This window comes from Metarhizium robertsii (assembly GCF_000187425.2).
Source record: "Metarhizium robertsii ARSEF 23 chromosome Unknown MAA_Scf_1, whole genome shotgun sequence".
In the NCBI taxonomy this organism is placed as follows: Eukaryota; Fungi; Ascomycota; class Sordariomycetes; order Hypocreales; family Clavicipitaceae; genus Metarhizium; species Metarhizium robertsii.
Window position 1 is genome coordinate 6074918 of NW_011942149.1, and position 13733 is coordinate 6088650.

General features: G+C 52.0%; 5 protein-coding genes across 5 annotated transcripts; 2 read left to right on the forward strand and 3 right to left on the reverse strand.

The window, feature by feature from the left end:
- Nucleotides 1-804: 804 nt before the first annotated feature.
- On the forward strand, nucleotides 805-1384 carry MAA_01763 (uncharacterized protein; the record flags this gene model as incomplete). Its single annotated transcript, XM_007819761.1, has 2 exons — nucleotides 805-886; nucleotides 933-1384. 2 exons carry the CDS (start codon nucleotides 805-807, stop codon nucleotides 1382-1384), a joined length of 534 nt encoding a protein of 177 aa, XP_007817952.1.
- Nucleotides 1385-1771: 387 nt separating this feature from the next.
- MAA_01762 (heat shock factor-type DNA-binding domain-containing protein) lies at nucleotides 1772-4045 on the reverse strand (the record flags this gene model as incomplete). Its single annotated transcript, XM_007819760.1, has 2 exons — nucleotides 1772-3485; nucleotides 3579-4045. 2 exons carry the CDS (start codon nucleotides 4043-4045, stop codon nucleotides 1772-1774), a joined length of 2181 nt encoding a protein of 726 aa, XP_007817951.1.
- Nucleotides 4046-5456: 1411 nt separating this feature from the next.
- Nucleotides 5457-7100, reverse strand: MAA_01761 (peptidyl-prolyl isomerase CWC27; the record flags this gene model as incomplete). The annotated part of the gene is made up of 1 exon (XM_007819759.1): nucleotides 5457-7100. The coding sequence occupies one exon, from the start codon at nucleotides 7098-7100 to the stop codon at nucleotides 5457-5459; it is 1644 nt and encodes a 547-aa protein (XP_007817950.1).
- Nucleotides 7101-8223: 1123 nt separating this feature from the next.
- MAA_01760 (transcription factor Cys6) lies at nucleotides 8224-9881 on the reverse strand (the record flags this gene model as incomplete). Its single annotated transcript, XM_007819758.2, has 4 exons — nucleotides 8224-8952; nucleotides 9020-9154; nucleotides 9222-9734; nucleotides 9825-9881. 4 exons carry the CDS (start codon nucleotides 9879-9881, stop codon nucleotides 8224-8226), a joined length of 1434 nt encoding a protein of 477 aa, XP_007817949.2.
- A 2091-nt stretch (nucleotides 9882-11972) lies between these two features.
- Nucleotides 11973-12701, forward strand: MAA_01759 (uncharacterized protein; the record flags this gene model as incomplete). Its single annotated transcript, XM_007819757.2, has 1 exon — nucleotides 11973-12701. One exon carries the CDS (start codon nucleotides 11973-11975, stop codon nucleotides 12699-12701), a length of 729 nt encoding a protein of 242 aa, XP_007817948.2.
- Between the last annotated feature and the right edge of the window lie 1032 nt (nucleotides 12702-13733).

A 13733-nucleotide genomic window follows, 5' to 3' on the forward strand; every position in this document is an offset into this window, starting at 1 on the left:
AAGGGTATACCCCTGAATTAGGCGTTTGTTTTACAGATGAATGACTGGTACGGCGAATAGGGGTGAGCTTCAGGCCTCCTTTAATGACAAAGACATGGAAATGGCGTTTGGGGACATGGGGGAGTCATAAGGATGTGATGCTTTTTTTTAAAGAGCATTTCATACGCTTGTTCATGTATATATATATAATCCATTTAAGCGATGAGCCAGAATACTAAAAACCTCATCTATTTCCCCCGAGAATTATCAAGCCATTCATGCATCGGGCTTCTAGAATTTAGAATTAACTAATGTCTAGAACATGATGGACATTGGAATGTGACGTCTAGGCTGAATATGGTGGGGTGGCGGGGTGAAGCTAAAGCCAGATCTCTATCGGCCGTGTCTTGAAATCGAGTGGGTTGTTCTGGCATGTCTAGCATTTATGATTGGCCATTGCTCCAGCTCTTGATAACGTCATGCACCAACAGTTCTCGTTGCTAGATACTAGGTGCCTACGTACTTTATGGAGCATACCGCTTCGAGTTTGGAGTATAAGATAATAAAACAAATGTGGTAGAGTGTAGTTAAGTAGAGTCCGGTATTAATCGACAATTAATAGACATGCTAAGAGCTTTAGAAAAGGACGATTCTACCATAAAAACGGCCCTCTAGTCTGGTGTCGCCGGATACGTCAGACCTGACAACCAAGGAAAAAAAAAAATCCCCCACCTTAGAAAATAGCCGCCTTCAAATCATCACGACGTCCCGCCTCCTTGTCCCCCTTCCACCTCTGCTGCCCAAGCACGCCCTCTAGCCGCAGCCATGTCCGTCACGCTACATACCAGCCACGGCGACATCAAAATCGAAGTCTTTTGCGAGAGCGTCCCCAAAACCGCAGAAGCACGTCATCTCCCCCCTCCCCTCCCCCTTCTTCCTCTACGGCAAGGTAGGCCACCCGCTAACTCGGCGACAGAACTTCCTGGCCCTCTGCGCATCGGGCTACTACGACGGGTCGCCGTTCCACCGCCTCATCCCCAAGTTCATCCTGCAGACGGGCGCGCCGGCGCACCCGGGGCCCGACGACCCCAAGGGCGGGCGGTCCATCTGGGACGCGGCGTTCGAGGACGAGATCCGGCCGTCGCTGCGGCACGCGCAGCGCGGCACGGTGAGCATGGCGAACAGGGGGCCCGGCACCAACGGGTCGCAGTTCTTCGTGACGCTCGACAAGGCCCCGCACCTGGATGGCCTGAATACCGTCTTTGGGAGGGTCATTGGCGACGAGGCCATGGCGACGCTGGCCCGGCTCGAGGCCGAGGAGGTGGACCGCAAGGCGAGGCCGCTTGCCAGGGGGGACGTGAGGATCGATCGTGTGACGGTGCATGCGAATCCCCTGGCGGGCTGATGTTTCCTTTCTCTCTCTCTTTTTTTTTTTGAATTCAGATATAGGGATAAGGCGTTGACATTGCCTTTTTTTCTTCGTTTGTTTTGAACGGTTGGTGGCGTGTATAGCATTGGCATGATACCCAGGTGGATGATTGGGGGGGAGAGGGGAACTAGCACTTGACAAAAGCAATAGACGGCATGTCATACGTGGGATATAGCTTTATATAAAACGATACGGCCATGTGCACATATCTACAAACCACCAAAAACACCACCCGCCGCACCCATCCATCCAGCAGCTGCCGAGGCTCATAAACCCGTCCAATGCCAAAAGTTTCTCTTATTTGTTTTTTAAAAATCAAAGACACAAAACCACGGCCCCTTTGCCTTCCCATGTACAAAACGCCTACGCTACCCTTCGCCTCTTATTTCCGTTCTTTTGCGTGGTATCAAAATCGTCTCTCTGAATCTCCTCGGTGCCAGTGGGACTGGGTTCCCCGTTCTTCACATCATCCGCTGCCCCGTCAATGCTGAAGTTGAAATCGTTGCCGTCGCCGAAACTAGCATCGTTCAAAAACGCGTTGCTATCGAAGAATTGGTCCAGGTCGACATGCGGCTGATCAAAGTACGCTTCGGCGCCGTCTTCTAAGCCCGGTATACGGCCCGACGGACTCAGCGGACCGAGCAATTCACTGAGTTCGTGGATTTTGGCGTCCTGGTCGGATTGCAGGCGTTGGAGCTGGTCGAGGTCGATTTGATTGGTGCTGATTTGATTCAACGACGGGGGGGCCATTTGTGGTGAGCGCATGATGGGGGATAGCGAGGGGACGGCGGCGTCTGCTGGGGTTGGTGATGGGGAGACGCTGGCTTTGGCGGAGCGTGGAGGGACGGGCGTGGGCTTTGCAGTCGTGGGTGCGGAGGGCGGCTGTGACGGGGGTGACGTAGTTTGTCCGGCCATGAAGTCGACAAACTTGCTTCTCTGGTCCTTATTCAGGGTGTTGGGGGCGTTGGTGACGAGCTCCGTGGCTTCGGGGAGATCCATGCCGGACTTATTCGTGGCATTGTGGTCGTTGATGATCTTCATCATCCGTTCGTGCGGGTTGGACTCTAGCTCCTGCCGGAGACTTGGAGGTGTGTCGGAGCCGTCGACCAACTCGGTGACGTGGCCCATTTCGGGGTTGTGGTTGCCAACGGGATAGTATGGTGTTGAACTAGTCGATGGTGACTGAGTAGCTGTTGAGGCATCGGCCTGGTGGTTGGGGATGGGCGGCAGCAGGCCACGGGTTCGCTTGTGAGCACCGCCCATATTGGAGGCAGAATCCATTTTTGGTTGGAAAAAGTCGCCCAGGTCGACCACATTGCCTTGGTGGGATGGCTGGCCCTGGTTGGTAATCATGCTTGAAAGGATATCGCCAACACTCTGCGTGTTGCCTTGGTCCTCCAGAGTCTTTCTAAAGACATTGGCCAGGAAGTTGAGGATGGCATTGATGGAGCTTTGGTGCCGGTCGTGTTGCGACTGGAACATGAGTGCTTGGTTGTACAAATCGTTGTTGGTGTGTTGCAGCCGATTGATTGCCTTGTGAATCAGTTTCTGCTGTTCTCGGACCTTATTCAGCTCCTCTCGGATCAAGGTCATTTCTTTCTTGGGCAGGGCCTGCGGCTCTGCTGATGATGATGCAGACGCCGGCGGCAGTGACCGGCCCGTAGGGACGTTGGATCCGGCTGCGGTGTTCTGCGCCGTCACCTCATCCTGAATCTGATCCTCGTCACTGTCCAGCTCGCCGAGCTCGTTCTTATTGGACGACTTCTTGGACGTGGCCCTGCTCTTAGGCTTGTTGATGAGCCACAGCAGGTTGGGGTGGCCACGGCGGAAGAATGGATTGTGGTACTCGCTGGGGCTCTTGTTTTTGCGCTCGCTCGCTCGCATCGAGTTGTCCGACAGGCCAACACGTTTGTGAAAGCCATACATGTTGAGTTGCCGAACAAAGGAGGCGTAGTTGTTGTGCTTGAACAGCTCTGGAATCAGGGTTTTGGCAAACTCGTCCTCGTCAAGAACAATGAATGAGTCTCCCTTTTCCGACCAGCGAATGAGATCCTCGTTTTTTCGTTCCTCCAAAAAGCTAGCGAAAGGGACAGATTGAGTTAGCATCAATGCCAATGCACCGTGATGGAACAGTCCAGCACCTGGACAAGCCCCAGCTCAAACCACTTACCTGCTGAGCTTTTGCACAAACGGCGGAATCCCTTTCCGCCTGCCCTGAGCCTCCCGCTTAGCCTTCTGCGCCATCTCCTCCAAGGCCTCGACGTTGTCCTGCTCAATCAAGCCCTCCTCATCGTTCTGTGGCAAAAGATTGTTGCCGTCGCCAAAGCCGGCCCACGGCTCGACGGAACCGTCAAAGTTTCGAGTGTGCGTCGGAATCAGCGCCTGGTTCATGTCGCGTCGCGTAAGGCTGTTGGACGGCGCGGGGACCTGGGTGTACTGAGGCGGCGTGGGCATCATGCCATAGGGATTAGCAGCATGCGCAGAGCCATCGACAAAGTCGGCACTGTCGCCGTTCCATCTAAGCATATTGTCTGGAACGGCACTGTCTGCTGGGAACGGCTGCTGCATGCGCTGCGGGTAGTTCACCATTGGCGATGCGCCCGGCGCCGCTCGCTTCCTCGCATTCGGTGTTGACATGGGGATGTGTGAAGGTGCGCCTGGATATCAGGCTGTGGCGGACTCGGTCGGTTGCTTGTGAAGAAACTGACGGGCTGTTTGGCCCAGGCGGTGACGCGTTGTGAGGTGTCGTTATCGACTTTTATTTTGTTTGAACGGCCGAGCGAACGGAATGCTTTATGTTTTTGTATGTTAGATTTTTTTTTTCACACTTTATTCTTCTTTTCTCGTTGTTGTCGTTCTATCTCCCTCATAGGTTGGTCCGCTCGAGTAGCACAAGGCGGGCGAAAGGCCACTCAATCTCGTCGACTAGAAGGCAACGGGCGGGCGGCTGACACGGTCTGCACAATGCAGAAATTTGAGAGCGCGCAACAAATACGTTCAGGATAGGCAGCGAGGACGGCACTACAACGAGCACCCCTTCTCGAATGCCGTTCCGTCGACGAGGCGGTCTGGGTTCGGTTGGAGAATGTCGCTTTTCTCTTCGATTTCTGCGGGTCTGTCGATACAGGCAGAGCAAAACACCAAGGCAGGAAGGCGTTGCACGGCGGCAGTCGGTTTTCTTTCCTACCACCGTTGTATCTAGTGTAACGGTATTTTCTCGATGGTTTCGCCCTTTGTGGGAATCAAGGCGAAGCGCCGCGCCGTGTTTGCCGGAGCAGTCGCTATGTGGGAGGCAGGAGAATATCAAATGATAACAGATGATGGCTTTCCTACGCTCCTACCGAGTTGGTTGTCAAAGGATGAACGAGCGGAGCCTCCGTTAGCTATCGATTAGATCATTTTCCAACCACTTTAGATTCGACCAGGGCCGCGTCCTACCAAGTCGCCTTGCTTTGACGAAATTGTTCCCACTTTCCGTCCAATCCGTCCAATCCGTCCAATCCGTTCGATCCGTCCACTGACGGGCGGGCCAGACAAGCAGTGCCGCGCCGCAAACCTGTTAGCGGCCTCGGAGTACGGCTCGTAACAGCAAATACTTGACTGGGCACTGGTACTTAAGTACTTCAGTACCTAAGAACTTTGCATACAATTTATGTACATGGGCAAGGCCATGCGGGTCTCTGGTTGTGCCGCTTGGTCCGCCTCACATTTCAACTGCCATCAATACTCTCCGACGTCGTCCATTGGTCCACTACATCACCCTACATCTACTCGGTAGTCTTTTCAAAATCCCGAATTCCAAGCACAGGCCTTGCCTCGTCATCAACGGCATGATATGCCCATGTACTCGTCAGCTCTATACCCTGACATTCATATGATAATTTCTGTAGTCTGGCATTACCAGTCACCAACAAATCTTCCCTAATCCTTGCCATCCCACGCTACATAGCACTGTCATTTATTTTCACTTGGCATCACTCGACATCGTATTCTTGGGTATCGCTTATATTCAGTCCGGACGCATGATAATACACAGCGCTCCTCGCGCCTACTTGGCCCCCCTACCTGCAAGCGAACTAATCCTCGCCAACTTCGCATTGCGAGCCTGGTCCCTCGCTTGATCCCAAGCCCGCGATCCGCCCATCTTCGCCTCCCGGTCCGCCCGTTTGTCCTCTTTAAGCGTACGGGCCTTCTCCCGCGGATCAATGACCACCAGTTCTTCCTCCGCCTTCTTCCGATTACTCAGGTCTTTACCCAGCCTATCTGCTGCAAAGGACAGCGAGTGTGACATCCAGCCCTCGTCGTCGCTCTCCTCCTTGTCCTGTTTGTCCCAAGCCGTGCAGCTCTGGCAGTTGGCAATAAAGTGCAAATCGCAAAGCTCTGCTTCATCATCTGCGCCTGTTGCATCCCTGCTGCCCTCGTCTCCCTTTTCTGCAGATTCAGGTATTTCCTTCTCTGGCGGAGCCTTTTCCAGCCTCGACTGAAAAGCACGCAACAGACGCATGGCCGCTTGATCATCGCTTGCGCTAGTATTGTTGCCTCCTGGTCGTCGCTTCCTCGCTCGCATTGATGTCTCCGGTATCATGGACTCGAGAGCAGACTTCCTCTTTGTGTCTTCTGCCGGCTGTTCCGAGTGAATGGTTCGACGCATCGAGGCCTTTAATGCCGCCAGCTCTTCATTGGCTTTTTGGAGAGCCGTCTTCTTTGGCGGTTCTGGCACGTCTGATAATTCCTCCGCCTCTTCTCGGGCGTCTTCTTTTGGTTGGCTTGTTTGCTTGATATTCTCTGCATTTGGAGCAGGTCGTTCCTCGTCAGAGTGCTCCTGCAGCATAGGATTCTTCTTCTTGTCTTCCTTGGCAGATTTCTTTTTGCCGGTCTTGTCTTTCTTTGGCTCCTCCGCTGGCTCCTCTTCCTGTGCAATCAATCTCGTGTCAAACTTGGCCTTCTTAAACACCGGCTCTTCCTCCTCTCCCACCTCCTCATCCCCAAAGCTTAGCAGCTGTTTGCCTCCCTTCCTCTTCTTCTTCTTCGATTTATCCGCAGACAGTGATTTTTCCACAGCTTGTGTCGCGACCCTCGATCTCTTTTTCATGTCCTCAAACGGATTCACCAATATTTCCACCTTCTCAATCTTCACTGGATATAGCGGTCTTTCACTCGCTTCGTCTACCTCGGACTCTCCAATCTTGGCCAAATTATATATCGTATCGCCCGCGACCCGTCCAAACAATGTATTCTTCCCATTCAACTCCTCGGTTTTATCCAATGTAAAAAAGAACTGGCTGCCGTTTGTATCTGCACGACTCTCGTTGGCCATACCTAACAGACCTCTTCGGTTGAACTTGAGACGTGAGTGAAATTCGTCTTTGAAGTTTATGCCTGTAGGGCCTGCATTTTGGCCCCTTCGCTCGTCCATTGGCCACGGATCCAAGTCGCCGCCGAACGCGCCGCCGTCGTAGATGGACTCGCCGCCATTTCCGGTACCTGTAGGATCACCACCCTGTAAAATGAAGTTGGGGACTAATCTGTGGAAAACTGTGCCATCGTAGTACCCGTCCAGACTATGTTGCAGAAAGTTGCGACAGGTGAGAGGGGCTTGTTTGGCAAAAAGTTCAACGAGGATCTCTCCCAGGGTCGTGTGGATGATTGCCGACGCCGTTGGCTGCGGCTCGAGATTGTAAATCGCTGACATTATTCGCCGTGATTTGATCCAGTTGCAGTTTCTCGGTGGTGAAGACGACCTGGAGCGAGCTGCCGAGGGCGGCGCTTCTACTGACGCGGAGTTATGCTATGGTGAATTGGGATCGAAGCCCAAGACGTGAGCAATTACGACGACCCACAGTTCGCTATCGATAAGCATACATTGGAAAACAACAGGCACGAGATGAACTGATGTAGAGTTCGGTTCAGAATTCTCCATTCCAATAAACACAGAGATTGATTACCGAAAGGACCAAGTTCTCTATTTTGAAAAAAAAAAAAAACTGTCCCGCTTAGACAAGCTTGCGTATATGAAGTCTTGTTCTAAAGCTATCCAATGTACCCACCCCTTTTGCACCTGTTCGAAGTCTCAGATAACAAGACTAACTTCTTCAAGCAATCTGGGTACATGGTTCTCTTCGAATCATTTCTTGACCCTTTTTGATGGACAATATGTGGGAACTTATAATGGTGCTTTGATTGACACGATTTGGTCTATGGGTGTTCCCAATTTGTCTGCTTAAAGGGATATAGGTAGAAGCTAAAATCAAGCCAGCTGTTCTTAACTCGCAGCTCTACTTCCAAGAGATGATCTTATTAATTGGAATTTGGAGTTTGGCTGGTGATAGCTATCAGCATTCATGCAAAGAATCAAGTTAACCTATCGAACACACCTATGTGCCACAGCAGCTGCTATGGAGACCAACAGGGCTTTTGGGCCAAAGGACATGGAGGCGCAACTCCTCGGGATGCCAACTTTTAGCTATTCCCAAAAGCTAGCGGACTGGAACGATGTGCCATACTACCAAACGTGGAGGAACGTCCGGTGGTGAGCACAGTTTTTTTTGTTCGTTTGACATGATATAATGTATAAGCGAGCAATGCGTTACAAGTACGGTTGACCGTGAATCCCCATTGAAGGGCAAGTCCACACTGCTCACATTGTCAGCAACCTAGTCGCCCAGCCGGCCTCGTCATGAAACTAGCGCCATGTGATACTGTATTAGATCGCAATAGCCACAAATTTCTACCACGCTCGGCCTTTTGGCTGTATGCCAAAGACTATGTGATTGCAAGGCAAATTAGCTTTTGGATGTGAGGTGTTTGAGACTCTTCTAAACTTCGACGAAGCTTTCAGTTTCATCATTTGTTGACCCGGGACTCGTTGTATCTTGTCGAAGGTGGTAAGGCATGGTTGTCTGCACTCGCCTGCGCAGTCTTTCAAACCGTTGCTCGAAGAAGAGTGCAATCTTGGTCCAGCTGTCTCCTCTGAAATCTTCCCGATAGTTGTCAATCATATCTTCCACTTTAGCCTTCATATTGGGATCATCCGTAGTTGCCCACAGAAGACATAACGTCTTGGGCATATATGTTGTGCCTAAAGGACGGAAATTCCAGGCCCGCGCTGCTGACGCAAGAACAACGTTGGTTGCAGCCTCCTCGTGTTCTTTCAGAGTGCTGTCGTACGGGTGGAAGACCTGAAGTGTCTTCCGAATAATGGCCATTAATGTGTGTAAGACACAGATGGAGGACTCGCAAATGGTATAGCCTTTGTAGTAATTCATGTCAAGGCTTGTTGCACAGGCCTCATGCAGTTGCTTGGTGATTGGAATTATCTTTTTCACTTCCACTCTCATCAAGTCGTAGGATGAGCGTAGTTGAACAAGGTGGTATTCGGGTTCTTGGAGAAACATGGGCAGGTCTATGAGGTTTGCCACTGTCAAATTTGTTGATCTAATATCGACCACAGAATAGTTGTTCAGCGGTCCATAATATGATGTTTTCCTCAGATCCGCATGCCATCTTTTAATCTGTACCCTGGGATCAATGACGCACTCGGTGATCTGTGCGGGGAGTCAGCAAACCATGCACAGGTATTTTGTCACATGCTGACGGGAAGGATGCTCTTACGGCTATTATCGACGCCAGGTCAACCATTTTTGAGCTGAAGGGGTCTTGGTAATCTCGAGCTGCTTGATTGTTTAAAATGTACAGCAACCCTTGAAGATGGACCAAACACTCATCGTTGTGTCCGCCAAGAAAATACTGCAGAAAATGAATGAACCTTTTAGTTGCATGGGCAAGAGAACTTGCTACTAGTATTCAAGCATACCTGAGACAACAGAAGAAGATACACGCCACAGAGCGTCTCCGCCTTGCCGACTTGGGATGGATCGTTAATAAAGCTGCTTCTCATGCAGGCGAGTGCTGTGCCGTAGTCCTTGAGAGCTTGCACGGTTGCTTGTCGCGAATGAACTGCTGTGACGGCACTCGAGAAGGCCATGGCTGCAGTGCGAAGAATCTGGCTCCTTCCCAAGCGGCACGGCACATCTTCAAGAAAAGGACCGAAGCCAAGAACCGAAAACTTGGGGTCGGAAATCTGCAAGGTTGAGATGAAGGCCCCGGTTGTTGACGTTAATTCATTTCCGAGTGGCCGTGGCGGTGACAATTTAATCTGACCGTCAGCCAGTATTCCACCTCTGGACCGTGCTGTGACTGCTGTCCGGGCCACCGGGACGCTTCCCGTGACAGTCGCATTCTTAAACCGGTACACTCGCTCTCCAGATCCAACGCAGCGGATGCCATAGCGGAGGCACCTAGAGCATGATGGCTGCGCAAGATCACACTGTTGACAGAATTTGTCAGTCCTGCAATGTAGAAATTCACCCGCCAAAGACGGCAGTCGGGCGTCGAAGATGGATTCAGTCCGTCGTACCTTCTTCTTGCGTTTCCGGCAGCCCTGACAGCCTCTTCCCGACGGGCCTCCTGGCATGTCATGGGCGGAGCCTGCTTGCTGTCTGCAGGCAGAGATCAGCCGAGGGCTATTGGCGGCTATGGACAATTACAGATGCATTGCTGCAGCATTTGCTGTGAGCTACATGACTCGATGGGATCTTGTGCTGTCAATTGGGTCGACAGCGTCGTGCCGGCGATGCAGCAACATTGTTACATGAGAGTATGGAGCCACGTGATGCACCATAAGCAGGGTTAGTCATCCTCCCCTACTTCGTACGTTGTCCTCCTCCGTCCGGCCCGTTTGCATCGACACCGACGAGCTCGGGGGCTCAGTTTCCCCAAGCCAAGGGCCAGACTAGCGCGGACAAGCTTCTCTGGCCCCTACCCTTCAAGCAGGCTGATCTACAATCCATTTCGAGCCTCATTACGGAGTACTACTACTACGGACTAAGGACTTGTGGGGTGCCTGCGGGGAGGTGGATCAGTTGATATGGCAGGGCAGCAATGCGTCGCGACTCGAACGACGAGTGTAAATTATCAAATTCATCAAGCCAACCATCCGCCATGCCAGATGCTATGCGCCGAGCAGCCCAGACTTGATAACATAGACGTGGCACTCCGCAACTATCAAACGACTCGCCTCTTTGAGAGCGTTCTACAACATGGGGACGGGGCGAACACGAGACCTTGAAGTCAAAGAGATGCCAGCCTCGATAAACCCCCTCCCCCCCTCGCGAATATTGTTGCCCGGCCTGCCTCCTATTGCAGTGAAAAGCCAGGCCCCAGAGTCTCCCAGCATGACGTTATCCACGAGACACTCGATCCCGTTGGTCACAGGGAAGCGTTTCTTTCCCTCGACTACCCCGCCAAGTCGGAATTTAAGCATCATGTTGTGAAACGCATCTCCCTACTCGAGTCTGACGGCGTCATTGCCATTTGCTCATTAGCTTCGCGTCGGAGACAATGGAGATGAAAACTATTCGCCGCCAGCAAAATTATATGGGCAAAGAATACGGAGTACTAGTACTCCAAGCGCAAAGTCGGGCGCAACGGCCGGCGGCAGTCGATGGGCGACTCGGAGCTACCCAGTAACCTCGACAGGGACCGACATTCAAAACAGTTGGATACGAACACCAAGCAAACCTGCAGGTCATTTCCCATGTTGAGCGATGTGATACCTCAATTCGCGGCAAAAAGGTGTGACCGAAATTCATGGTTATTTCCTGCCTCATCGGGAGGCGGACTGATGCCTTATGCATTGTTGCCAATCATGGCGTTGACACCGGTCCAAAGCCGCCCAATGGCATTCGCCAGAGCCATGCCAAAAGTTACATGTCTAAAAACTGATGGTGTGAACCCTGATTCTCACGCTCTTCCATAATGCATCGGCGGCCGAGGGCAATGACGAAGCAGCATCGAGCCTCATTGGCAGACATGTGCCGCTTTCGGACTAGGGAACAGCAGGTCACCCAACATGGTCCGAGGCAAGCCTAACTGGTATTGACGACGGATTGAATCTCATTAACCGATGGCCGCGACGCCAGGTCAATTGCATCACTACGGACCATGCGCGCTTATCGGCTGCATTGCATTAGGGAGACCCCGGCCGAAAGGTGAGTCCAGGTCGGGAATATAATATAACAATGCTGTTGGCCCGCCCTCGCCCTGTTGGACAAAGCTTGACTCGGACCAGATTTTTTTGAATTTGCTCATCCAACCAACGGGCTACTCGAGATTCACACCATTAGACCTCCACTACCTAGACATACATACGCCCTTCCCATCTCAATGGAAGAAGCTCACACCAAATGTCTTGAACAGCATTTCACCTCGTCCCCCGATTGCCTGCGGCCGCTCCTCGTGTCCCTGAACGGGCACAACTCCTGGCTGTTGTCCATGCCACGACCATGGGCTGACCAAAAGCAATCGGGGAGGGCTTACTTCCATATCGTCCTAGAGCCATGGCTTGTAGGACCAGCTGATCTTGTTGGATCTTGGTTCATCCACATCGACTTGCCCTCAGCTCCTGCGTTTCCCACAGCCCCCTGCGTTCCCCCCAGCCGATGCCGTAGAGGCGGCTGCTCGCCAGATTGAAGACTTGGCCTCAGAGCACGTCCTAAATAGACGCATGTCTAATGAAGTCTTCAATCCCGCTCGACACATTGACGCCATCCTGCTTTCTTTTCACTACTGTGATCATTTGCATGAGGCCACTCTCAGAGAGTTCCACGGAAACGTGCCCGTGATTGCAACTCCCCAGGCAGCTCGAATCATCAGACCTTGGAACCACTTTTGTACCGTCGCCGTCATCCATGATCTCAAGCCTGCAGCTACCTCGTGGCGCGTGTCAGATTTGCATCCCGGGCCATGCCTCCCCCCGTGGCTCGCGGTGCTGCGCCTCCCAGGACACCGCGAGATGAACTTCTCTACCGCTATTATCTGGACACACGTGGAAGACAACGGCACCGAGGTGCATGAAACCATCTTGACCTCGCCACACGGTACCTTATTGGACCAAGGCCCTTTTCAGGCCTTCCTCAACTCAGAGCCAAAGACTCGCAAGCTCGCTATGCTCCACGGCAACAAGGAGAGCCACATCGGCGGCAAGCAAACCAGCTTCGGTGCCAAAGGCGGCCTGGGACTCTACCGAAAGCTCGGGGGACCAAAATATTGGGTTCTTTCTCATGACCTGCCGCTGGCTTACGCGGGCATCTTTATGCGCCTGTCGCGCGCTGCAGATACTCCACGGACGTTGGAATGGGCACTAGATCACGAGTTTCTAGAGCAGGGTTTGCATAGGAAGCGACCTGACGTTTTTAAAATGACAAACGGCGGTTGTTTAGTTTTGGAAGCGTAGCGCGACATTCACATTCTCACACGAGCATCTTGCCGCATTATCCATGTCTCCAATAGTGGATATCTATTTATCAGCAGATAGCCTTGCCTTCGCAATTTGACAGATTTCTCCCTCCCGGCCATTGTCCTATCACGATGATCACCTTCGCCGCTCCGTCCTGGGCATATGCATCATGAGGTCCCAAAGGGCTGCCCTGGCATTTCCAAGGCCCTTCCACAGAGACTATGCAGATAAGCAGCGGCTGAAATATCTCCAATTTATATCGGTGCCTTTCAATAAATTTGAGAAATTTCTGGTGCAACACCAGTTGCGCTTCAGCCCTTGTACATATGCCGCCGTACACTCTGTGGACCAAACAAACCATCAGCAACACGCCACGAACGCATCACCCCCAACAGAAAATCGAATCGAGACCCTGTTTCTAAAATTAAATAAATGAATAAGAACAAAACAAATCATGCCCGGCGTCTTCGGCCGTCCTACCCGCGTATGTAGTGTGAGGAGTGATGGGAGGCCTGTAATTTCGGGCCATGTCCGTGAATCCAGCTTGCACTCATATCCCGGCCTGCAGCAATGCACATTTGCTGCTGCACATGCTACGCTTTCTGCGCGGACAGGTACACAAACCCTGCGGCTTACAAGTACAGAAATAGCAAAAAATATGGCACTGGTAATATGTCTGGAATATGGCTGGGGGTGGTAGCTGGACGCTGTAGGAGGTAGAGGTAGACCTACCTAGTAGGTAGTAAGTAGATGGCTAGGAGAGACTTTTATTGAGGAAAAAGAGGGCTATTTTCGCACAGTTGAAATCATGAATGAAAGGAGTGTTGTGCAGTCAGGAGAAACGACACCGTCATGATGGCGGCTTGTCGGCGCATTGGCAATCTCATCATGCCACACCCAAGTGCTTATGCAGATATGCACATGTACTACTTAAGAAGCCAAAACGTGCCACTTGCCAACCAGACATGTTACTCTATGCAAGTCTTCGAACTCCGACTGTCGACCGACCCCACTCCAGTCTACGCAAGG